General features: G+C 43.6%; 1 protein-coding gene across 1 annotated transcript; it reads left to right on the top strand.

Moving 5' to 3' along the window:
• Positions 1 to 1718: 1718 nt before the first annotated feature.
• crip2 (cysteine-rich protein 2) lies at positions 1719 to 21229 on the top strand. Its single transcript, XM_034576318.1, has 8 exons — positions 1719 to 1873; positions 12524 to 12618; positions 16662 to 16719; positions 17487 to 17612; positions 18270 to 18341; positions 18623 to 18717; positions 19616 to 19673; positions 19923 to 21229. Exons 1-8 carry the CDS (start codon positions 1729 to 1731, stop codon positions 19988 to 19990), a joined length of 717 nt encoding a protein of 238 aa, XP_034432209.1. The 5' UTR covers positions 1719 to 1728; the 3' UTR covers positions 19991 to 21229.
• The last annotated feature ends 3427 nt before the right edge of the window (positions 21230 to 24656 follow it).

Here is a 24656-nt window from a genome sequence, read left to right as displayed (position 1 = left end):
AGACAAAGGTCAAAGATCCCATTTTTTTTTTACTTTCTTCTTCCAGAAAAAAATGCTAAGAATAATTCATGGATCTTGATGAAAAAAACAAGGTATATTTAGGGGACTGATATCTTTGATAAATTTAATAGGACCCTAATAAGTACATTTTGCTCCGGGCTCCCAAAAGTGGTCAATCTGACCATGACTGTAACTGACAGGCTTCCCCAGAATCTGCCCATTGCACAGTTTCTCTACCCTGAACTGGCTGTTAAATCTCCTGCTGACCGTTAAGACTGGTTTCTTTTTAAAAACAATGAACTCAGAGATAAGGTGGAATCGGTTGCACACATGCTGACGGCTGCTAATCAGCCGGTGTGCAGATGTGGGAAATATCCGAGCGCCTGTTCCTGGACCAGGACCTGCACAGTGTCACACCAGGCGAACAGACCAGACAGCACTGACGTGTGAAAGAGATGAACTCAGCCACTGCAGTCACGAGACGCCCCAGTGGAACGAGACGCTGCTGAAAGAACTGATAATGTCCAGTCAATGAGCGTTTCAATTAGTCATCTCAAGTGAATGCAACTGGACTGTGAGAAATTCAGAAGCTGTTTCTCCCTCAGCCGGGCCTAATCTGTCATGGGGCCAACAACCCTTCTCCGGGGAAAGCTGATCCACCCGAGCCACGTTTCAGCGTCTTCCTTTGCCCAACGAATTCCTACGAGTCACTCACTGTGAAAGGGAGCATTGTGGTTCAACCAAACACTGCCTACTCCTCCTGTGGAAAAGGGGAAAGCAGGGAAATGGGTGTGCACGTGCCCCTGTGGACCAGCCACTGGGCCACAAGCTTTCCCGCCTGGTCTAGGCTGAATATGAAATGTAAAGGCAGGCCAGAGGGAGAGGAAATGCTGCCTTCACGGCCGCTTGTAAAACTTACAACTCGCAATACAGCAGTGGAGATTCTCAAGGCCACACTACGTACACTGTGTTATCTGACTATGTCTAAAGGCTAGAGTGTTCAGAAGGTAGTGGGACTGACAAGACTCAAAGTCCTGTGGTTATGTGCAAAACTCTCAAATGTATTAAAGGGTGTAAAAGTATAAATTTGTGGACATTGTATATTTTCAAAAGTATTAATTATGTTGTGCTCGGTTGTACGTGTGAAAAGTGATGGAAATAAGTGTGTGGAGAATGAGAATGGAAGAAGTGTAGAAGTGAGTCAGTCTCAACTGTTCATCATGAAGTTTTAACCCATTTTACAGCATCAAATAATTAATTAAACCAACCTCACAACTAACCTCTGTAAGTAACATAAGGAACATGTTAAAATGTAATTTTAAAAGAAAAGGAAATTAAAACATATGCTGCAAAAAGTCACCAGACAAGCAAATGTTTCCAGGGGACCCAAACAAGTTATTGGAGTCTGCTACTCATCAGTGGTGATGGAACTTCACAAAGCATTGAGCCACAGCCAGGTTTATCATCTTTTTGGTGTCCCCTGGAAACATTTGCTTGTGTTGTGACTTTTTGCAGTGTACGTGTTGTCAAATTGAAGATGTTTTCTTAATTTGCACGAGTTTTCTTCATTTGCAGCAGCGCATTAATCTCTGTAGAACAGCGAGTGAATATTGAACGAGTGGGTGATTTCAGACGCTGAAATTTCCCCACTGCCCTTGAAGGAGACACGGTGGGGGCGCGGAGGCAGGGGGGCGGAGCTATGCTAATGAGCGGCCGTTGCGTGAATAGATGCTGCGGGAGCGGAGCGGGGTCACTCGCTGCGGGAGAGAGGAGACAGAGGACGAGACAACACGCAGACTCACGTTCACTCGACACGCAAAACACCCCAACATGGCGTCAAAGTGTCCCAAGTGCGACAAGACGGTGTATTTCGGTGAGTAATGGCCGCGGTGTTTTGGTGAAATCACTTTTACTCGTGATGCTCATTAGCTTCAGACACACTTCAACTCTCCATCGATATTTTAGTGCAACTTGTTTTTTTACATGTGTTTCTGTGATGTTCCGGCTCTTACACTCTAAATGCTGTGAGTAAAGGTTCAAATTAGAGCTGCAGCAGGTAGTGTTCATTCATTGAAAAATAATATTCAAGTGCACAACTAAGATTTATTCAGTGTGAATTTACATTGATTTAAAATTGCCACATTTTCAAATGAAGTTCTGAATGTAAACATGCACTTTGGCTGTTTAATGAACAATATGAGTTGTATATTGTCTAAATATTAGAGTTGTGAAGTTCAATGTTACTTTAGAGAAATTCAAAACCCTTTCCCACATTTGTCTGAGAGTTTCTTACATAAGTAAAGTTCAACGCTCTTCTGTGGTTATTTTAGGTAAAGAGTCTCTTGTGCTGTCAATGATTCACAGAGACAAACTACGGGAGGACCAAAAGCTGCAAAGGCAAACGAATCAATATAAACAAAAGCCCCCTTCGCAAATGTTTAAACCAATTTTCACTTCTTTAAACTGTAAATTACATTTTTATTTTTTTTAATCAAGCATCACAAGAAACTGGTCCTTTCTCTTCTATCTTCACAAAAAAAAAACTGGATGCGTGATTCATGTTATCTTGACACCGATCTGTGCCGCTTTTTAATTTGTTGTGTTTGGTGAACATCCAAGCCCGGCAGTTGGCTTTGGACGGTTGCTGAGGAGAGTCCACTGCCAAGAGTGCAGAGACGCACCATATGCTGAGATTGCCCACTCTCACAGGAGCACGGCAACATCACGCTGCGTCAGTGGGACGACAACACTGTAAACACGCATCTTTTAAATCCTTGTGTGCTGAAGGTGATGAATAAAAAAAACCAAAACACCCACTTGGACGTAGAGCTTTGACTCACACCTGTAGTCACAGAGAGGAGATATGGCGTCAGAGCTCCTGTGACAGATGTTTACAGTGAGAGAGAAGTGTACACGGACGAGAGCAAGATGAAAGAGGAAGATTAAAGGAGCTTAGATTGTGATAATAAACAAAAAATTACGGCGCTGCTTTTTAATCTGCACCCTCCTCCCGTTTATTTTAGGGGGGCGACATGCTGTGGTCCCCGTTGAACCTTGAGTAATCCTCTGTTTATGTTCGGGCCCCAAAAAGAAATCCCTCCCTCTGCGCTGATCTTTTCTCCACTTCACAGCGCACATCAGAGCTGTCACAGGGGTCAAAATCAATTATGCGAGTGGATGGAAGTCCTCTTACGTAACGGGAGGGACAGCGCACATCCCAGCTGCTGCTCATCCCGCGGGTCCCCAGAGTCGCTGGCGTGGAACGATATCAGTTCTGCCCGAATAAGAATCATTTTAGTCAAATCAAATACTGATTTTATGCATTTCTGAGTATTCATGTGCGCTGCAGCCTTAAATCGCTGCAGCGGGTGAGTCACAGCTTCTCTGGGATGTATGTTGTTTTTATGTAACGTTCTGAGATCCAGCCCAGTGGAGTTATTTTGGGTCCGGGTGTGTCCTGTTGGGTGGAGAGCGCCCAGGAGCTGAATGAGAAGATGAGGAGCTGCTACTGGAAGGCTGCATGGGTGGAACCGGCCCACGTGAAATCAGGGAGGATGTAGAAGGCACGTGTTGATGACAATATTTAGGTTTCAGTCATCGTGAGGGAGGCAGGGAAGCAAGTGACGAGACATGGGAGAGGTCAGGGAGGGAGAAAAACTCCAGTCTGAGTCTGAGTGCTGCCCACTGCCCCGAAGCATCAACATGATGTCAGTGATGGATTTCAGATATCGCCGGATGAGCTCAGCAGCTCCACCTACATACATCCTCTTCCTCCTCAGCCACTGAGGAGGAAGTCTGCAGAGCTGAAGTGAGAAAACAGACTTGAACTCCCTGCGTCTGATCTTTCACCGGGACATGTGTTATTGATAAAGACAATTGTCTGTCCCATTCTGCTCACATTTTTCCTTCTTGTGTCTGTGGTTGGCTGTGTGCTTGCTATACAGAGCGCTGATTGGCCCACCCTGCAGTTACCCACCTGGTCCTCCAGCTGGTGTCGGCCAATATTGGATTTTACTCTCCTCTTCTTTACTTGTGCAAAAAAAAAAATCAAATGGCAGCGGTGAGCCACAGTCTCGGATGGAAATTCTTTTGGTTTCCTTATTTTCCGACTGTTACTTTTACGTGCTGCTGTTTTTTATAGATGCGACGGTTCAGTTTAACCACCACTAAAGGCAAATGTTGACTGTTGGTGGCGCTCTCTATGACTTTGAAGTGTCTGACTTGTTAAAATGTCCACACTGTGTCCTCCCATCTGTTGGCTGCTGTGGTGCGGATGTGCTCTTAATACACCGGGGACCATTGGCCGACTTGTGACCAGGCCCAGTGGAAATACATTGATAGTGTGAGAGAGAGAGTCCCTGAACGCCACACGGCATGGACACACTAAATCTTCCAAATCCAGACCTGAGAGCGATTCCAAACTCTTTTACATGACAAACGGGGGCAATTTATCTATTTCCAGCGAAGTGAATAAGCAGGAGAACTTATCGTGAAGTAATGGTGCTCTCTGCTGTGAGTTTCTCTTTCATTCACTGATTCCTCTCACTCTCCTTCCTCCTCATCAGTCACTTGGTGCTGCCTCGGGCCCTGAATTCCTCTTCCCCCGGTTTTATTTTTCCAGCTACAAGGACCCGGGGCAAATGGGCCGAGATGGCTTTAAACGGAGACTCTCAAAGCGCCTCATGCATTATAATGAGAAACGACATCTCTATTCACAGAGGGCTCTTTCTGTCTCGGTGCATGTTAGCCGTTCCAGTGAGGCAGAATACCGTCGCCCTCTCAGCTTCGTGATACGGAGCGGTGTAGTGTTTCCCACACACACCTCCTTTTTTTTTTTTTTTTTTATCCCTCTTTTACCCCAAACATCCACACAATACCCTTTTCTCTTCCCCCTCTTCTCTGTCAACGCTAAAGTACCCTGTTTTTCACTCGGCTGCCCAGTGGGCTGTGTGAATGTGCCTTGTCAGTTATGTAATATAATTTCTTGAGTCGTTGCCTCCTGTATGGTCTCATTGCATAACCTGCCAGCTACTGTGCACCAGTCAACGAGGGTCCTTTTTCTCTGACTTTTTTGAGGCACAAATATGATCCCCCCCTAATGGAGGCGACATTAAGCCTGGTGCTGAAAGTCAAATTGCCCCCCCCCCCCCCTTACTGCCCTAACTCAGGTGAAACCATTCCACCTCCCAGCGATATGACCTATTACACAACAGCAAAGAACAAAGCTGCTCTCTTACTCTTCATCAAAATGATTTACATCTAAAGTTTATAACTCTAAGGCTACTATATATACTACTATATATATATGTATATATATCTGTACAATATTTGTCCCGCCACAGTTTCCAGATGTTTTTTACATAGCATAAAATATCTAAAATGTAGTATTTTGTACTCTCTCTCTCAAGTTCTTAGCTGGCAGACCTCAGCTTAACCCCAAAGACTGATCAGTTCTAAAAGTTATTTCTTGGAATCAAGCATCGTCCCAACAAATATCCCTAGGTGAAAATCTTCAGCACAGGGTAACAAGGGTTCTTACTTAAAGTTTAAAACACTGCAAATTTAGATAAAGAGATTAAAATGCAAGAGAGAGAGAGTGAAGATTAACAGGTTGTAGGGTCAGGACAAGCCCTTAATGACTTGCTTGTCCTGATGATCCGCCACCCAGCGTTCATTAGTTCAGTATTAGTGTCCAGTCTTGCAGACTCGGACCATGTCTTCTTGAGTCATCTTCTTTTTATTAAAACGAAAGCGCGTGTTTTGTTTGATTTGCGCTTTAAACAGACACATTTCATCACAGTTGTTCCAAACTCTAACTTCAAAGTTACATTTCCTCTTTTGAAGGGAGCAGGTCCAGGGCACCGTGCTCCCCTGTAGAATCAGTTAATTTTATTACACCACTTTACAAGACTCTAGGGAGTCTAGGGACTTACTTTAGGGAGAGAAAGCTCTGCTACGTTTTCTTTCTCCTGTCATATGATGTCTATTCTTCCTAGGGATGATAATCCAATTTCCATAGGCTCCATCTGAAGGTGCACTTATACCAATAACAGGCCTGCTTCCTCTTTTGAAGACATGGTCCACTTCTCTGTGAGCAAGTCATGCACACTGGATCCTTTTTGAAGTCCCTGTAGCTGGGACACATTGTTTTGAGCGGTGAGAGAAGAGATGTGGTGTGGGGGCCAAGCCGGCTCAGGGGTTCAGGGAGGGCGAACAAGTCACAGCGGAGTGTGGAGTAGCGCTCTGCCTGCGGCTCCTCTGACCAGCGTAGACAGGATGCAAGTTAACTGCAGCCCATTTGCGTCAGTCGGTGAATTCACAAGGTCGGCCTCTTTCATTCTTGGGGGAGAGAAAAGGGAGACAGCCTCGGGAGGAAACCTCGCCTTGGTTGAGGCGACAGACGACCTCCAGAGCTAAGTTTTGCCACAGCGTTGCATCAGCCACAGGGAGAGACGGATCCAGAGGCATGTTTCCTAGAGGCTCTTTAGCATCGGGCTCCACCCAGCACAGTCGGCGTGAGCACCACAGGAAGCCACACGCACAAATTGACCCTGTTCAAATCAATTCTAATGTTCACATCACTGAAGGGGTCAACCTACTTTTAACACAGAGCAAGCAGAAAAACTCCCTTTTCATAAATCAAGTCTGGATGGATTATAGATCATGTGCAGTTGTTTTGAATTCATAGAGTTCCTGCACAGTAGTGTTAAAAAGATCAGTCAGTTCACAAAGATGAGGCCAAACATCTGTTTTTAGCATTTAACCAATTTAGGCTTTGTTTTCCTAATGTTTCAAATTCTCTGACATCGACTCTTAGTCTTGAAAGTAAGTAGATTTTGATTAAAAAAAAGTACAATTAGATAACTCAATAAAACAATAAAAAAAAGTTAGTGATGAATGAGTTTCAAATGAAAATTCCTTCACAGCCACTTCCCTCTGTGAGGTGGAAGTTCTCCGGCCTGACTCAATGCCTATTGTCTTTACGCTGAGGGAAAAGCACACAAATCCTGAGGGTGTTTGTGCTGCAAAGAGCAGAATAGTAAGAGGATGCAGAGGAGGAAACACAGGCTTGTTATTTCCTTTCATGCATTTCTCTGGCTACACGAACCAGGTTTTTCACTTCACGTGTTTGACTCCTGCTCTGAGTCAGTCTCACTTTGAGTCAGGTGCACAGTGTTTATTAGGACGTGTCGTTATCACACTGCTGTGACAAATGCCAAAGGAGCAAAACACCCGCTTGGACTCAGCTGTCACTGACGGATGGAGGGAATGAGAAGGAGGTGTGTGTGTGTGTGTGTGTGTGTGTGTGTGTGTGTGTGTGTGTGTGTGTGTGTGTGTGTGTGTGTGTGTGTGTGTGTGTGTGTGTGTGTGTGTGTGTGTGTGTGTGTGTGTGTGTGTGTGTGTGTGTGTGTGTGTGTGTGTGTGTGTGTGTGTGTGTATTTTGGACGGGTTTATTATGGGAAATGCAGAGCAGATGGGTCCACATTACCAGAGGGTGCAACAGAAGAGAAACCGGCCAAGCGAGATTTAGAAATATTTACAATAACAGTGATTACATCATGAACGTTACGAACAGACTTGAGCTAAAATTGGGGTCAAAAATGTTCCGAAGCTGATGATTTGATAAGTTATCATCAAACGCGAGTAATGTTCTAACCTGTACAATTTTATTAAAATTGGGGATTGAATCAACCCTCGTGCTCGGTTAAAGCGTCTTACATCTTTGTGAGCCTCTCTTAAAACGGTTAAACATCCAGAAACAGGAGCCTTCGCAGTTGTTGCTGATTTAATCTCGTTGTGGACTCGAGCTCCTGCAGTGGCAGCATTCTCGTCCCCCTTTGTCAAACGCATTAGATTTCCCCCTCGTTGCACCCTGATCAAATTATTGAGCGATAAGAGAGCGAGAGCACCCATATGAGATTTCAGAGCCCAACCCCCTGCTACACTGCATTCTGGGAGTTCAGCTGTGGGAAAGTAGCTCAGGGACTTGTACTGTTGCTCTGTTATAATTTGGAATAAGACAGAGGAAGAAGATCTTTCTGACCTGCGGGGAAACTGCAAAGGTGTGTGGGCGCCGCTGTCCTGTCACCTTCGGCGATTAAGCAGCCGTAATGAAGTCATTTGGAGAAATGGGCCGATAACGTTTCCTTCCTGACGAACTCTTGTTTAAGGTCTGTTGCTTAATGTTCTGTCCAATTACACAGTGTTTGTCGACCATTTGCTGTGGCTCTTCTCCCTTCCCAGGCCGAGGGACTCTGTCTGAGCGTAATTGGTTTCACTCTCCATAATCCGAAGTAGAAGTGCATCACGTAACAGAACAAACAAACTAAATCGAGTCACGGCCTGATGGAAGTTCCCTGATGTCCGTCCATCTTTGTTAAATCACATTATCAAATTTGTTTTCAGAGATGCTGAATCTATTTGATGTTGGATTTTTGTTTTCGGCCTTTTTCATCAGATGCCCCATGACTGCAATTCCCAAAATAAAATTACAGAAACTGATGTTATGTCATCACTTATTGTTTGTTACTTACTTTATCTTTATTTTTGAACCACAAATTGCATTAGAGCTGTGTAATGTGTAAATATGCACCATTTGAAATATGAACCATCACAATTTTCCGGTTTGTTTTTTCGTTCAGTGACACAAAAGCTCCTAAATCGCTGCCTCATGCTTTGGGGTTTCAAACGACACAACCTGCTGTATTTATGGGTTGTGGCCCATTCATTTCATGCCCGTGTAAAGCTCGTTGTAGAGCTAATGTGATGCTTTTTTTTCGTTGGGGCGTCAAGTCAGGTTTTTTTTTTGCACTTGAGCCTGTTGGATAATGTCCTGGCTGCAGATCAGCTGGTTGAGGTGGGTGGAGTGCCCCAGCTGTGGTTCTGTTTGGAGTTTACACACCAATTTCTGCATGATTATTGCTTTTCTGTTGCTGCTCTCTCGGTTCACATCTCATCACGAACTCCTACTGAAATTGATGAGGCCTCAGCTGACTCACGGTCACACAGAGGCTCTACAAAATGCCTCCTTGACTTTGATTCGTGTTCAGTAACATCAGTGAAACCAGGCGATTGTAAACACCGGGGCTAAATCGGTGAGAGGAGTCAGCAGCAGCAGGCGGCCTCACTGATTTAAAGCATATTGACGATGCTGTCAGAGAAGTCAGACGCAGAATGAAGAGCTTAGAGCAGGAATTCACAAATGAAGTTAAGCAGCTTACAGTGGTGCAGGTATCATATGGTTTCGGTGTTGACCTCTGACCAGCACTCACTTTCACTTTATCTGGTTCTTTGCCCCTGGAGCTCACTGTTCCCGCAGAAGCATCATCCATGTGTCAATCAGTTCTTCACAGGACTTGACTCCCCTTTATTCTCTGGGTTTAAAAGGCACAATGTGGCATCATTTTACAATATCATTGTACACTTAAAAAGTTTTATTTTTGACGTGTTGAAATCTCCACAAAGCCTGGATTATTCTTTTAACTCATTTTGATAACGTTTTGTGAATTTCTTTGCACGTGGCCCCATGTTTACTTAGATCTTACTTCTTATTTTGCCATCAGTTTAGATCATAGATTACCAAACTAAACAGTCATCTTCTTAATAATATTGGCATTGCTTGGTATTATTTCAGGTTCCCCACTCCTACTGTTAAACACAACAGGACATCCTGAATTATTGGAATTGGAATATTCTTCTAAATCCATCAAAGGTTTAAAGCAAAATGTAAATCCTCACAGGGGGTTTTCCAAGGCAGCTCCATTAAAACATGAGGGGAATCCTTTGTTTCATAATTCAGAATGAGGCAAATTGCAGGATGTCATGAGGGAGAACAGCTCGACTAAAAGGATTTGGCACATCCTCATCAATGTTGACGATGTAAATGTGAGTTTCCGGAGCAACGTCCCTGTGAACAGGGAGCGTGTTTGTTTACACAAATGAGTTCATTTACCCTCCCGTTGTTTGGGAGGGTAGGGGGGGGGGGTGGAGGATGATGTGGTGGCATTTCAGTCGCTCCATTTGTGCCCACACGTGAGCTATTTGGGGAAATAGAGAAATGTCTGTCTCTCAGTTCTTAGTCACTACGTCATTTTCAAATTTTCTTATTTATATTTCTGTCTCTCTCTGTAAAAATGTTAACCCAAATACATATTTTGCGGATTTAATTCAGCTGCCGGGGCTATATGAAGAATAATAAGCACAGCGTCTGGCTCAGAGCTGGGGTTATAAACATCTGGGCCAGATGCAGATCCCCTCCACCTCCCCCCACTCTACAACTCCCACAACACATAATACAGACAGACAGGCTCACCCCTCTTCCAATAACAAGTGCCCTTTAAAAACAGGGGGCTGTTAAACTGTGGACGTGGTGACTACACACACTGACACAGTCATATACTGGGGAACGAGGACGCACTGGAGGCTCTGACGTCTGTTTCCATTCATTCACTGACTTTTCAGAACTGTCTGGAGGTGTGTCTACGCTCATGAGTCGGTCAGTGACAGACACACACTCTGAATACACACCAGCAGGGATCCCGCGGTCCATCTATCAGCCTACTTTTAACAGCAGAGGTGTCAGGAGGAGGTGTATGGTTCTCCTCAGATTTAGGAGGAAATAAATTTGCAGTCACTCTCACTCGGGTTGAGCCACTGCTCTTTCCTTTCATACTGTCGTGGAACATCACCTGAAGCTGTTTAAAGGTTTGGGAAGATGTCCGACTTTGGTAGCTTATTTTACACATTTATTTTTAAATATCAAGCCTCAATAACATTTCTTTGGCTTCGTTAATGGCATCGTAGGAATTTCAAAAATAGGTATACTGGTCCATATATTGCTGTCGGCATTAGCCCCTTATTGGTTATGCTCTAGGAAAATGTTAATTCTCTGCATAGTGACATATATTGAGATTTGCAGTTGATGCTGAAGTGATTAAAAGTGTAACACCAAGCCAAGAGGAGTCGTAGCACGAGCGGCAGCATCCGTCCTCTGTCTGTGCAGATGTGTGCAGGCTCAGTACTGAGTGTAGGTCAGCAGCGTTTTGGCATCACTCAGCACCCAACACCAAGAAAAATCCATCTGTGTGTGTGTGTGGTGTTTGTCGATCCCTGTGCCAGCAGCAGTGAATTCCCTCGGCAGATAGCAACGAGCAGCACTTCACAGGTTAGAACTCCACCAGCGGAGAACACACCCACGGGATCTGTGCTGCTCTCTTTGTGCGTGTACCACCTCTGACAGCAATGATTTCTAGTTTCATTAAGCGAGTTCTTCTTAACTCTAGTGATGTCTGGTTGTATTTCTGCCTTTTCTCTGATTTAAGAGCAGATTGATTTATTACAGGCTTTTACTCTGAAGAACAATATCGTTTACAGTGATTGAACATTTTTTTCCGCAGCATCCTCCGGCCTCCTCAGCATTCCTCTGCTCCTAAGTGTTGATGAGCACCCCCCCCCACGCTTCACCCTTCACCTCGCACCCCCCATCCTATGTTGTCGGCCATTTGTCTCAGTGTTGTAATAATCAGGGAGAAGTGACGGGTGAAAGTGTTTGGAGAGTAAACACGTCTCTGCAGGGAGTCGACGGATTTCCTTCAGAGTTGCTGAGAAGCATTTTCCACATGATGGCCACAACATAATTGGTTTTAAGGTCTTATGAGATAAAGACTCATGCGAGACTGGTTCTGTGTTGTAACCAGCTGTCTCTCACATCTGACTTAGATGATTTAATTTGCTTCCTGATGCCGATGCAGGAATTTGACGTTACTTTATGGCCCATGCAGGAAAGCAGCTATAGAGCGGAAGAGAAGGAGGAAGAAATCGTCTGCATACAAGCTGTACGTGTGTGCATATGTTTGTGTAGGAAACCAACTCAAGCATCCGTCTATTTGTGCCGTGCCGTGATAAGAGAAGGTGTTTCCTCCGCTGCCTGCACGACTCCTTAGGCCCCATTGTGTGGAAACAGCAGAGATTTATTATTGGAAAGTGTATAATTAGGGTCCTATGCTTGTCTGGAGGGGCGGTCGCTGTGGTCGCCTGGAGAAAAAAGGGAACGGAAATGGGGTTGAAGGGCTGTCTGCAGGGAAAAGGGGGTTTACTGTAAACTGGGGGATGGGTGTGTGTTTGTTTGGAAGGGTAACACAAAGGATCTGGGTTAGACGTGGGCACCCCCCGCCGCTCCAGCTGGACTGGGACTCACGCCACTGTCTGTCCATCCCACGATGACATCACGACGGCATCCTGTGTGGGACACAGGCATTCCCAGTCTCCCCACCCCCACCAGAAAACAATCAGTCGGTTGGTACGATGACAGGATTTCCATCGCGGCTCAGAGATGCAGCGCACAGGCCAATCGTTATTGTGGCGATGAGGCAATGAGGGGACGTCAGTCCACTCTGAGACGACCGATTGAACGGCACATTATAACGCATACAAAGCCCCGACACAACAGAGGAAAGTACATAAACGCTGCTTTATTTGAATCTACGTGAACTCATTCTTCTGCCTCTTGTCTCTTGTCTTTCAGCTGAAAAAGTGTCATCGCTGGGGAAAGACTGGCACAAGTTGTGTCTCAAGTGCGACCGCTGCAACAAGCTCCTGACCGCCGGAGGCCACGCTGAGGTCAGTACGACACCACGAGTGAAACTGCAGTGCTGTCACACTTTCAACACATTAGACTAATTGTTCATTCTGCAACACAACTTTTTCATCATCGATAAATGTCTATTATGTTTTCAGTTTATTGATACCTGGTTTGTTGTCTTAAGTGTCATAAAATTGTGATTTATGGAATAGTGGAATAAAAAAGGACTATCTCTGGTCCTGATCCTTTGTGTTTAGAACTTTCTGACATTGTATTAGGAGTGAAATGCTAAATCAGCTGCGTATTCTCATAACAGGGTAAGAAAATACAGAATCAGATCCCTCCTGGACAAAATTACATTTATTTTTCAGACTTTTTTTAGATAACACACACCCATCCAATCTTTGAGAAGCCAGAAACCTTTTTTATAAAGTCTCACATGTCATAAAGGGTGAGAACCACTAATTTAAATGATAAGTCAAACTCTCAATTATTTATCACGTCAGCACGATGCATCAGTATCCATAGATTAAAGATATTAGAAGTCCAAAGGGGCCCAGCCTCTTGGTACTGGGCTGTGATGTGGACTCATACTAGCCTGTATAGCCGTGTGCATGCAGACTCACCTCTGTCTGACTAATGAGACGTCACTGTCATCGCCTGAGGTTGGAGGTCACTAGCTGCTCAGTCCATTCATGTTAACATGCCGTGCACTCGGCGGTGCTAACAACCGCCAGTAAATGGCTTCTGAGTTGACTCCATAGATTTTCCCAGTGTTCATTCATTCATTCTTCTTCTTCAAAATCAGTGTCGTTCAAAGGTCAACAAACTGTGTCTCTGAGTTCATTGCCTGTTATTATGAAATCTGACAAAACATTACCACCTTGTTATGTGTTGACTCTCATTGGGTTATTTCATTTCACAGACCATGTGCATTTTATACAGGAAATTGCAGAGGGTCCTTTCTCCTGCCTGGTAGCATCTGTCAATATGGTTTTTCTTTGTGGGAATTTCAACCCCCTTAGTGCTACAGGGTGAGTCGCTTTCATATCCGTTTTTCCTCTTCTCCGTTGAATAATCAAACTGCAGTATCGCGTCTGAACGCAGACTCCGCCGTCTGTAACCCTTGATCGAGCCCTGCTCGCTATCTGGCACCATCTCCTCAGGGATTTTCTTATCGTGCTCCTTTTAGTTTGTCTTCCACGAACCAGCCAATGATTCAACTCCTGTACACGAGTGAATATCACTTCTGAGTCTCCCGCCTCTTTCCTCTGTGCGGGGAGGATGTGATCTCAGCCTCTTTGTACAGAATTCCCTTGCGGAACCCAAAGGATGCTGTGTAATCTCTGCACGATTACAGTAACGTAGTCGCACAATCTCCACTGAGGCCTGCGCTCTCTCAGCACCACCGTCCTCTCTCTCACTCTCTCACTCTCTTTCCCCCGGACAGCTTCCAAATCCAATGCAGCGCCGCGCCACAAGCCGGACTTCAGTAGATAAAACTTGAGCGTCATGGAAACAGAGTGAGGCTGAGAGACATTGTATTTATAAAAAAAAAACAAAAAAACATTTACGGATGTAAAGCATCTGTGAGATTGTCTGGGGGAGTGTTGATGTCATCCGGGGTCTGGTACGCAGAAGGTTATGAACCTTTGAGCAATAATGGCTGCTTCCTCTAGAAATAGTCTGGTGGGAGGGGAGGGGGGGCTGAGGAAGTGGGGGGGGGGGGGGGGGCAGCTTTCAGAGGCTGGTGGCAGAGAGCCAGGGTGGAACAGACAAGGTGACAAGTCTCAACTGTTGACCCTAAATGATCATGACTGTATTAGTCTCGCATTACCAGACTTATCTCCACAGCGCTGTGTCAGAGGAATCGCTCTGCCTGCCCCCATTAGCTGTCTGCTTTAGGGGGAATGAAACGTTATGGCTTGTATAAGAAGACGCCACAAAAAAACACTAAAACATGTATTTCAACTTCACCAAATCTTGATCAAAATTTGCCATTTTCAGCCCAGAGGTTGTTGTTTTTTTCCCACAGCGAAGATTTTGAAAATGTTAACAGGCCGGAAGTGTAAGAGGAGGAGAATGCTGCCTAGAATTAACAGCGAGTGGCCACAGTCTTCATCTGGCGAGACAGACTACCGCTGTGCAGCACCTGTTCAGCCCAGCGCACATCCATAATAGCTTTTTTTTTACCAGTTATGGAACTGTAATGGAATCTCTGAAAAGCCGAACCTGCTCCTTAAATAACTAACATTCCAGACTTGTTGTGAGTCTGTAAATGAAGAAAGTTAAAAGTAGGATAGAAATGGTTAATGTTAGGACAAGTGAGACAATATTCATCTGCTCAGGAAGAACGTGACATGACTGAAAGCTCAAGAAAAGCTTTTAAATGGACCTTGAGGTGAGACGGTCTTGTCAGCTGCTGTTTCTAGAAATCATCTACAACATGTTCCTTGTAACTTCAAATCTTTCCTCCTTATCTTCATATTTAGACTGTTTGTTTTTATCAGCATCAGAATAATGCGCCTCACGAACTGTATGTACTCCCATGGTCAACAGGGAAACAATCACTTAAAGTGTTTTATGGAAACCTAAACACCTCATAACATCGTCTGACTGGTTATAAAACAACAAGACATCCTCTTTTTTTATTCCTTCCATGCTTAATCCTGGTGCCCACACTACCCATAATGCAACTCAGCCTATAGCGCCGATTGACCTGCTCACCCGAAGCAGAGATGAAGAGTGAGAGATGGAGGTTTTAATGAAATCACTTCTTTCTAACTTCACACCCCCATATTTTCATCTTTTAACCTTTTGTTTTGTTCTCACCTACGTAAAGTGTCAGTGTGGGCCTCTGGTCTGCGGGGGCAGTAATGAGCCGACATGAAGGCGCCTCACTAGAAAGGTGAGAGTTGTGCTCACGTGTTTCAAACTGTATTTTTGTGGGGACTTTTTCAAGAGGAACCTAAATGATGACATCTCTGAAAAACCTATTCCTAAAATAAGTTATACTCAGTAAGTCCTCTAAATAGTGAAGTGCAGAAAATACAGAAGAATATATGGAGAAGACAGATCCAGGTGTCAGGATGTGGGAAGTTTAATGCTGGGAACAGAGTGGGCTGTGCTGCAGCGATGGATAATCCATTTTTAGGGCCCGTCCGCCTCCTTTACGTTTCTCAGCCAAAGCCTCAGTGAGGCCGTGCAGCAACGCGAACCAGACTCTTCTCTTGACAATGAAGCTCTGTGTGTCCTGTCCTGAGAAAGTCATCAGTGCTCTGCCGCCAAAGCGCCACGGATCTCATAAATGTCCAACAGGGTCGTGTGAGGCTGCTTTAACAGTAGCTGGTCCCCGTCACAGTCCATGCATTATTAAAGGCGGGAGAACAATCCTTCTTACCGCTGCGCCGCCGCCTGAGGAGGAGGAGGAGGAGGAGGAGGAGGAGGAGGAGGAACTCACGTGGCCGCAGCAGAAGTGTCTCTTGTTTAGCGCCCACTTTTTCCCTTCACCACCCAGGGCCTGGCATCTCGCCCCGCTTTCTCTCATGTATGGGCATCGGGCTCTGGACCAGTGGCCACACTTGGAACTCAGCCCTGATCCCTCACCCAAGCTGGGTCGTTCCCAGTGACCGCCACATTCCCAGCATGCACCAGCAGCGGCAGGCCATCTATGTCTTAGACAGGATTTTCTTTCTCTTCCTGTACAAGTGGCACACAGTCATGTAGGCTGCACTGAAGCGTGGCGATGGCTTCATCAACACAGACCTGTTTCTTAGATACAGACGGTGTCATTATTATGTGTTGGAGCCACCGGTGACAGTGACATCATCATCAAGCAGCCGTGAGCTGGAAAAAAAAAAACTGACCCGTTTCCGTTTTTAGACACATTTTTTTCCATCCGTGTAGAAAGGGACCATAACCCAAAGATATGATGTCAGAAAAATGTGTGAAATCGGATTTTTCATGGACGTTATGGTTCAATTTTCTCATGTGCGTCATCAGGATTTTTTTCCCCCCTTTTTAATCCTTTACAAGTCTTTTGAGTGTTTTTAATCTGTGTGTCATGGTGTTTCTCCCTCAGCACGACGGAAGGCCCTACTGCCACAAACCATGCTACGCTGCTCTCTTTGGGCCCAAAGGTGAATTACATGTCTTTTTGTTCCACACATACTCCTTTTGTGTCTCATGTGTGACAGGTTAAGAAGAAGAAATATAAATAATAAATAATTACAGGTCATAAGGTTCAATTCATTCATCTAAACTAAGAAGTAAAAATATTGAAATTACAGTGCTCCAGACCTAATCAGCCAAAACACACAAAACATAGATTAAAAAACATTATTTATTCCATAATAAAGTCTGAGCAATGATTTAAAGCAGGTTAATATAATGTAAAACTTATATAATATAAACAATGCTGAAATAAATGCATAAAGAAATACATATAAATGGTATTGAATCTAAAAGATGTGTATATATAGTACCTAAAAGCTGAGATTAATATATGAATATAAAAATATATTACGAACTAGATAAATTTGTATTTATTTTTACATTTTTTGCAATTTTCAAATCACATTTATTTAGTTATAACGTTTGTCATTTATTTATTTCTGTATATAAATTCACTAGCATAACTGCTACTGATGTAAGGTACCTGCCATATCCATATTTTTGTGATTAAATAGAAATATCTTTTTATTTATGTAATTAAATATCTATCCAGGCCTTCGTTATTTCTGAAACATTTGTTGTCAGTGTTTACATATAAAACAATTTATTCACTTTAATCATTTTAGTCTCTATAAAACTGGAGTCGACCGAGTCAGTTGAAGTTTAGATTTGAAAGCATCAATACTGATTTGTTTGTTGTTGTTGTTTTCTTTCTGGACTCTGTCTGTTTTAGGTGTGAACATCGGTGGAGCCGGCTCTTACGTGTACGACGCTCCAGCCAACAACAACCCTTCTGCTGGGGACTCAGTCCCCAAAGCCGAGGAGAAGCGAGTGTTCGCACCAAAGGCTCCGTCGAAAGGTGAGTGAGAAACACGCTCGTGTTGTCATGTCGCACGTACTTTACATTGTGGCTCTTTCAGCAAGTGTTGATGTGAACAAGCTGCTCAGTCGGGGAGGTGTCCCGTGAACATTTGGGTGTTTTCAACAAGAAGGGAAGCTGCTGCTGACTCCATGATAACAACATCGATATGTGAAGTCTCCTGGGAACTGAGGGGAACTTTGTCCTTCTCATAGATTGGGATTTCCTAACACACACACACACACACACACACACACACACACACACACACACAGTCAGCAACAAGCAAATCTTACAATCTTGATCTCTGCCGTGCAGTTTTCACTTAGTGACTGTTTTCCACTCTCTTGGCTGTTGGAGTGAACCAGTCTTTGCGTTTCGGCTCCACCTGCAGGTCCCAGGACAGTACTGCATATAATCAAACAAAATAGACGGAGTGACAGAAGTGTTTTAATTTGGAAACCAGTAGATTTAAATTGGCAACAACAGTCATCTTCCCTCTTCAAATATATAAATTTCTAGTTTTTTCCTTCATATTATTAGTAAAGTGGATTTTACACCTAACTGGATAAATTACTTATCATTTATCCAACAATATTCCTCTGCTTCCTCCAGCTTCTCCAGTATTGTAATGTGTGTGTGTGTGTAATGTTTCAGGAGCTGGCGGCATCACCACTTTTTCCGGAGAGGCCAACCTGTGTCCCCGATGCAACAAGAAGGTGTATTTCGGTGAGTAGCTCCACATTCACCGTGGAAACGCCCGTGAGGAAAAGAGGTTGCAGTAATAGGTGTGAACCCGCAAAGTGGTTGCCATGGTGTCTCACATCTGTGTGTGTGTGTGTGTGTGTGTGTGTGTGTGTGTGTGTGTGTGTGTGTGTGTGTGTGTGTGTGTGTGTGTGTGTGTGTGTGTGTGTGTGTGTGTGTGTGTGTGTGTGTGTGTGTGTGTGTGTGTGTGTGTGTGTGTGTGTGTGTGTGTGTGTGTGTGTGTGTGTGTGTGTGTGTGTGAATAGCTGAGAAGGTGACATCGCTGGGCAAGGACTGGCATCGACCCTGTCTGCGCTGTGAGAGGTGCAGCAAGACTCTTTCTGCTGGCAGCCACGCAGAGGTGAGAAAAGAGGCTGTGATGAGGGGGGGGGAGAGAAAGGTAGAAAGACTGAAAAGGACAAAAGACAAAGGAAGTGCTGACAGACGTAGACTTAATGAGGTTTACCTAAACAATCCATAGACTGTACATAAAGATATGAATACGCCCCCTGGTGGCTTACTTCAGTAAAGGTAAAAAAATCCTGCCTACTCCATGTAAGTGGATGGAACATGGGTCAAAGTCAAAATATACATTGAATAGTTTGACGCTGTGAAACCGAGTAAAACGTTATGATTGACAGTTGAGACTGAATCGCGGTTAGTTGAGTAAGTGTATCGCCGGTACTTCGCTGGCTGCAGATGACATCATCAGCGCAAGATGGCGGCGTTCGTATCCTGGATAGTTTGGCTTTATTTCTGGATAATGGGAAGAAGTGGAGATTCATCGTACGTCTTTATTTACAGTCTGAGGCTCAGTCTAGTGATGCTATGTTTCATCATCAAGGTCATAGTTCAAGTAAATTATCCAGGAATCAAATAATATAAATATTCCATGAGCACAAAAACACCACAAAATATGTACAAAATAATAAAAGAACGATTGACAAAAGAAAACAAAGAAAATTAAATGAAAAGAAAACAAAGAAAAATGTGGAACATTTGTAGAAATCAGCCCCTAATTAGTTTTATTAAAATTATTGAAATCTATTATATTTAGAGGCATTTAAGTAAGAAGTCCAAATACTTCATATTGTAATACTGTCATATTATTTTCACTGTGTTCTACAATGTTACAGGTTCCTCTGTGTTCATCATGCAGCCAGTATATCAAACTCTTTTATAGCTTTTCTACATTGACTTTTATGTGACCTGTTAAAAATAAACCTGTCATTGTGTTAATGTTTTTATTTTTCCTCCAGCATGACGGCCAGCCCTACTGCCACAAACCATGCTATGCTGTTCTCTTCGGGCCCAAAGGTAACCGCTAGGGGGTGCTGTCCACCCACTAATTATCAGCTACACTTGAAACAGAATGTCGTGTGTGTGTGTGTGAGCACAAAATACATGTTCCTCAGCAGTAGTGTCATTACAACAGTGTGTGTGCAGCTTGTTGAGCTTTGAGAATAATCCTTCCAGGACTCGCAGCCTCTCCTGCTCTTGTTGTGCCTCCTCTTGCCCTCTTCTCTCAACCCCTGACACCCGCTGCTCTCCCTGTGGTTTTTCCAGGCGTGAACACTGGCGGTGTGGGCAGCTACATCTATGACAAGGAGCCCAGTGCCGTGACCCAGCCTTGAACCTTTGTCCCCCCTCAGCCTCATCCCTCTGCTCTACACAACACTGACCATCAGCCACAGTATTATTTGTAGCTTCTTCTTCTTCTCTTCCCCACCCGTGCGTTCATACCTGAGACGACCAGCCTCCCGTTCTCCCGTCTTCCCCTGTATGCCGACCCGCTTCCAGCATTCCTGGATCCCACGGTTCAAATGTTACAAATGCTGGTTAGACATGTGAAATGTATTGTATTTGCACCACATCCATCATTCCCACAGTTGACTCACTATTTCAACCAGGGTTTCTTTTTTGCCATGTTTACACATGTATACACTTAACTGTCACTACTGTAAAAAACAACAAGGTCTTACAGTTCAATTCTGCACCAAGAGAACAGTTTGAGGATGTTTTGACGTGATGTATGTTTAAAGAGACGACCAGACGGAACGTGAATCTCAGGTGTTGAAAGGTGCAGCGTGCTGACCTCCAGAGGAATTACACTCTGAAGCTGCTGCGTGCACAGGTGGTGCTCAGGAGGAGCACGTTGCCAATAAATATTAAAAAAAAGAAACTTAACAAATGCCATATTTACAGTTTGGCTGCCTGACAACATTCCTTATGTGGAAGAAGTGAGATTGTGTTTAAAACAAAAACATATTATAAAAAAAAGAGGATCTCTGAGACTGTTACAGGACTTTCAGCACGTCCTTTAGGAAATTTGCTGCGCTAATAAATAACACAAATTTTGCCCCAGCTGTTTTTTATAATGCTATTTTTTAAAGCGAGGCAGAATGGGTCAGGGGATAAACATGTATTTATTACTTTAACTCAAGTCCTTTAAATTTCCTTAGCCACTGTACTACTACCCTTTTATAGGACTGATCCTGACGGAGGTTAAATGAGGTGATGTAAGCTGTATAATTCTCTACGATCCAGATTTTTATTGTTATTTTCAAATGAATAACCCTGCTGTTGTTTTCCAAGAGCTGACGTGCTATTTGAAGTATTTTTTTTTCCCGGTTGCCATTAGCAGAAACCGTAGCTTTAGCTCGTAGTAACAGAGACGAGAAACCGCAGACAAGTCATTCTGTAAGAATGTGCACTCATAGTATTATTGTACGACTGTTACCGTGCTTGTTTGTAGCCTGTTGTGCATCGTAGGGCTTTGTAGACGCCGCAGGGCTCACTGTCTAGAACGCTGCACTTCAGCCCTGCTGCAGTCGTCTGTTCTAATCCCTCAAATAAATATTTCAGAAACTCTTCATCTGTGTTTCCACAGTTATTGTTTGACAAAGTCTGGACTCCTCTGTTTATAAACTGCAATTCAAGAAGCATGTGGTGAGCGTTTGTGGTTTTTTGTTGTTTGTTCGTTACCTTCTGCTGAGGAGGTGATGTTTTCACTGCTGTTTGTCCGTCTGTTTGCAGGATTACTGGAAAACTACAGGACTGATTTAATGGAAACTAGGTGGAGGGGTGGGGGATAGGCAGAGGAAGAACCCACTATAACTTTTTTTAACATTGCAAGATTCCTTCTTTTCCATTACTTTGTGAACTTCTCAAGAAATAATGAATAAAAACCAGTTTACATAGAGGACTGATATCTAAGAGTGTGCAGTCTGGTGCAGCTTGATTGATTTTAATGGGACTTTTGGGCCTTGGCCTTGCAGTCGATGCATCTGACAGGATTGAGAATGATTTAATAATATTGTTATCTATACAGCACTTCTCAAAACCAAGTTACAAAACGCTCATCCACAAAACTTATAACCTTAAACTTATATTCCTTATAAATTGATGAGAAACTGTCCATCCTGTGTGAGTAACCCTGAAGAATGCATGATTGAACGCAGCAGTCGTGAGTGAACGCATCTCATTCATATCTATAATTGAGCTCAGATTTAAAAACAATGACCTAACCCCGGGCCCGGAGCCACTGTGCACACGAGCATGCATAAAAAATGGTTTCTCCTCCACCGCAGAGACAAGGAGGCAAACGTTTAGCTGCTGATGTGATGAATTCTGTTTTTTCTGGTAGCGTCTGTACATACGATGAGTTTACATGTCCTCCGTTCATACAGCGGAGGGTCCGTCTGTGAGGGCAGTGCACATCAGACAGGATTGCAAAGTAAAAACAAGTAAAAGCGAAAAAATTCAAATACCAAACGGGTAACTAACGCTAAAAACTAGAATAAGGTCAAATCAGGGAAAGTGCTACAATAGAAGTACATTTTAACCTTTGAACTACGACCAACTCAGCATCAACAGAGCTACAATGAAGGTTAAGCTTCTATTTCCATAAGTTCTGGGCCTGTGTTCACTCTCAGTCTTACCTACAATATATGAGCAACTTTAAATACTGTTGAAAGCAGTTATAGAGTCTTGTTACTCGGAGGCCTCCAGTAAAACCAGAGGGAAACGATTGTGTCATTGCACTAAAGTGAATATTTAAAGCAGCAAGTCTTAAATGTCATCACAGCAGCAGAGCCAGCGCTCAGCAACTTTCCCCCTGAATGAATCACTGGGTTAAGTGGGTCACTCTCAGGTCAGACGAGTTACACACAGAGATTTATGACGCAACACAAACACATCAGGTTTCTCCGTTCAGGGTATAAAGAGCATCTTAAATAAAACATTCAGTAAATGCTTCATAAACACACTGAGGTGTGTGGAGCCATAAAGAAACCCCCCGAAGACATGTTTCCTTTTATTACAGCTGTGTTTTATGATATTGTCATTCTTTGTGTTTAGACCACAGCATCCACTCAAGGTTTACAGCTATATTAGTATGTTATAAACCTGTTGTTGGATATTAAACCTTTTAATTGGAAACGACATCGTATACTTTGAGTGGTCGACTGCTCGACTTCAAGGAGCGAAGGAAATCGGTTAAAGAGGCTTCGTCACTTTCAATGAACCTCGAGGTCAGATTTGTCCTGTAGGGGCCGGGACCTTATTGGATGGGACAACTTTTGACTTTAATGATTTTTATTATATTAGCATGTTTGTTTGTGTTTCCCTATTTTCTTTAAAACTATATAAAACCCCATTTAAATTAATTGGATCTGGATTTTTTTATTTTTTTCCTCAAGATCCGTGAATTATTCTCTTAGAAAATAACGAAAATGTTGAAAAAAATCCATTCAGGCAATGTTAAGTGAAACTTTTTCTTGGATGTGCCCACTGATCCAGATTGGCACCAACATTTTATGAGTTCTTCTTTGGGGTAATGCTCCACCCCTCTGCAACAGTTCAAAAATTGAAGTGTGGTCTATATTAGTTGAATTGCCTGCATGTTAAATAACTTTGTACATTTTCTCATTGTGCATTATTTAAGAAACTGTCTCACAAAAGCAGCGTGTGGGAATAAAGTCACTGGAAGTCTATAAATTTAACACAGTCTACACGTTCCTTGTAAATCGCGGAAAATGACGTCCTCACCTCACAAGAATTTACAGTCATATCTTTATTAGGAAGCTATTAAGACAGTATGGGACACGTCCAATAAAGTGTTATCCTTTCCTATACTCACAAGCTTTTACCACAGATGGCTTCTGAGATAATGGAACATAATATATTTAGATTGCTTTACTTCTATATTGTGGACTTCCTGTTACTTTGTGCACGTTTTTCAAACCACGTGCACGGTAGAGAGGGTAAAACTGGCGGGAGCACAGCAGAACTTGTTTTGTTTTAAGTGGAACGTGTCACTGAGTTGTCAGCCAGTGTCAGTGAGACACGGCTTCTCTGTTCTCCTTCCTGTCCAGACATGATGACTGACAGCACTGACACTTCCCACCGCTGCATGGTTTCAGTATTACATCACTTTTTTTGACGGTTTCACTCCACTACAGGTGCAGTAGCATTACTGCTCACACACACACACACACACACAGGCTGCACGGTTGCACACTGTGTCATTAATTCAGTCACAAAAATCGAAAATATGAATCACCACTTTCAATGACGCCCGATGGAGACGTCTTTGTGCCGTTGTGAAACTGTGTTTGCCTGGATACCAAACTGACGCCATTAAGTGGAGCCGCACCGGCCGCCTACATGTGAACTCGTTATTGTTCTCAGTCCGGTGACGACAGACCCACACACACCTCTGACTGACGGCGGCCTTGTGATGGAGGCGGCCGAATGAAACCATCTGTCGCAGATAAAATTAGACACACAGGACTTAACAGAGAGCACAGATCGTCCCCACCTGCAGGACGTGTGGGCCCCAGGTTTACAGAGTTCACCGCTTCAGTCAGAGCTGCTTAGCTTCTAGTTTCTATGCTGAATGCAAAAAGATCCTTTCCTGCCTTTGTCAATTTTAGATTGACTGTATAAAGGGCTTAAAATTATGATTGTTTTCATTATTGATTCTACTTCTGATTATTTCTTGGTCTATAAAATGTCAAAAATAGGGTAAAATGTGCTCCAGTTTCCCCAGAGACTGAAGTAACGTCTTCAAATGTCAAAAACTCAAAGGAAATTAAGTTTACAGTTTTAAAACACTGAGGAAAGTCACAAATATTCATGTGAGGCACAGTTTTTGTACCATTAAATGTGTATTTTAAATCAAACTGTAGCAGAACCAGCTTGTGGCTCTTTCCTGGAGGCCGGAGAGGAACGACCGCAGACCCAGTACACAATGAACTTGACAGTATAGCAGTGGAAAAGATTTGCATGTTCAAACAA

Source organism: Hippoglossus hippoglossus, chromosome 22, assembly GCF_009819705.1.
Source record: "Hippoglossus hippoglossus isolate fHipHip1 chromosome 22, fHipHip1.pri, whole genome shotgun sequence".
Taxonomy (NCBI): domain Eukaryota; kingdom Metazoa; phylum Chordata; class Actinopteri; order Pleuronectiformes; family Pleuronectidae; genus Hippoglossus; species Hippoglossus hippoglossus.
This window is presented reverse-complemented; position numbering and strand designations above follow the sequence as displayed.

Bases quoted from the DNA above. Each gene is read 5' to 3' on its own strand.
- crip2 (XM_034576318.1), top strand. From the start codon at position 1,729: ATGCTGCGGGAGCGGAGCGGGGTCACTCGCTGCGGGAGAGAGGAGACA. The intron at 16,720-17,486 runs GTGAATTACATG...TGTCTGTTTTAG, and splicing joins TGCTCTCTTTGGGCCCAAAG to GTGTGAACATCGGTGGAGCC. The intron at 18,342-18,622 runs GTGAGTAGCTCC...GTGTGTGAATAG, and splicing joins CAACAAGAAGGTGTATTTCG to CTGAGAAGGTGACATCGCTG.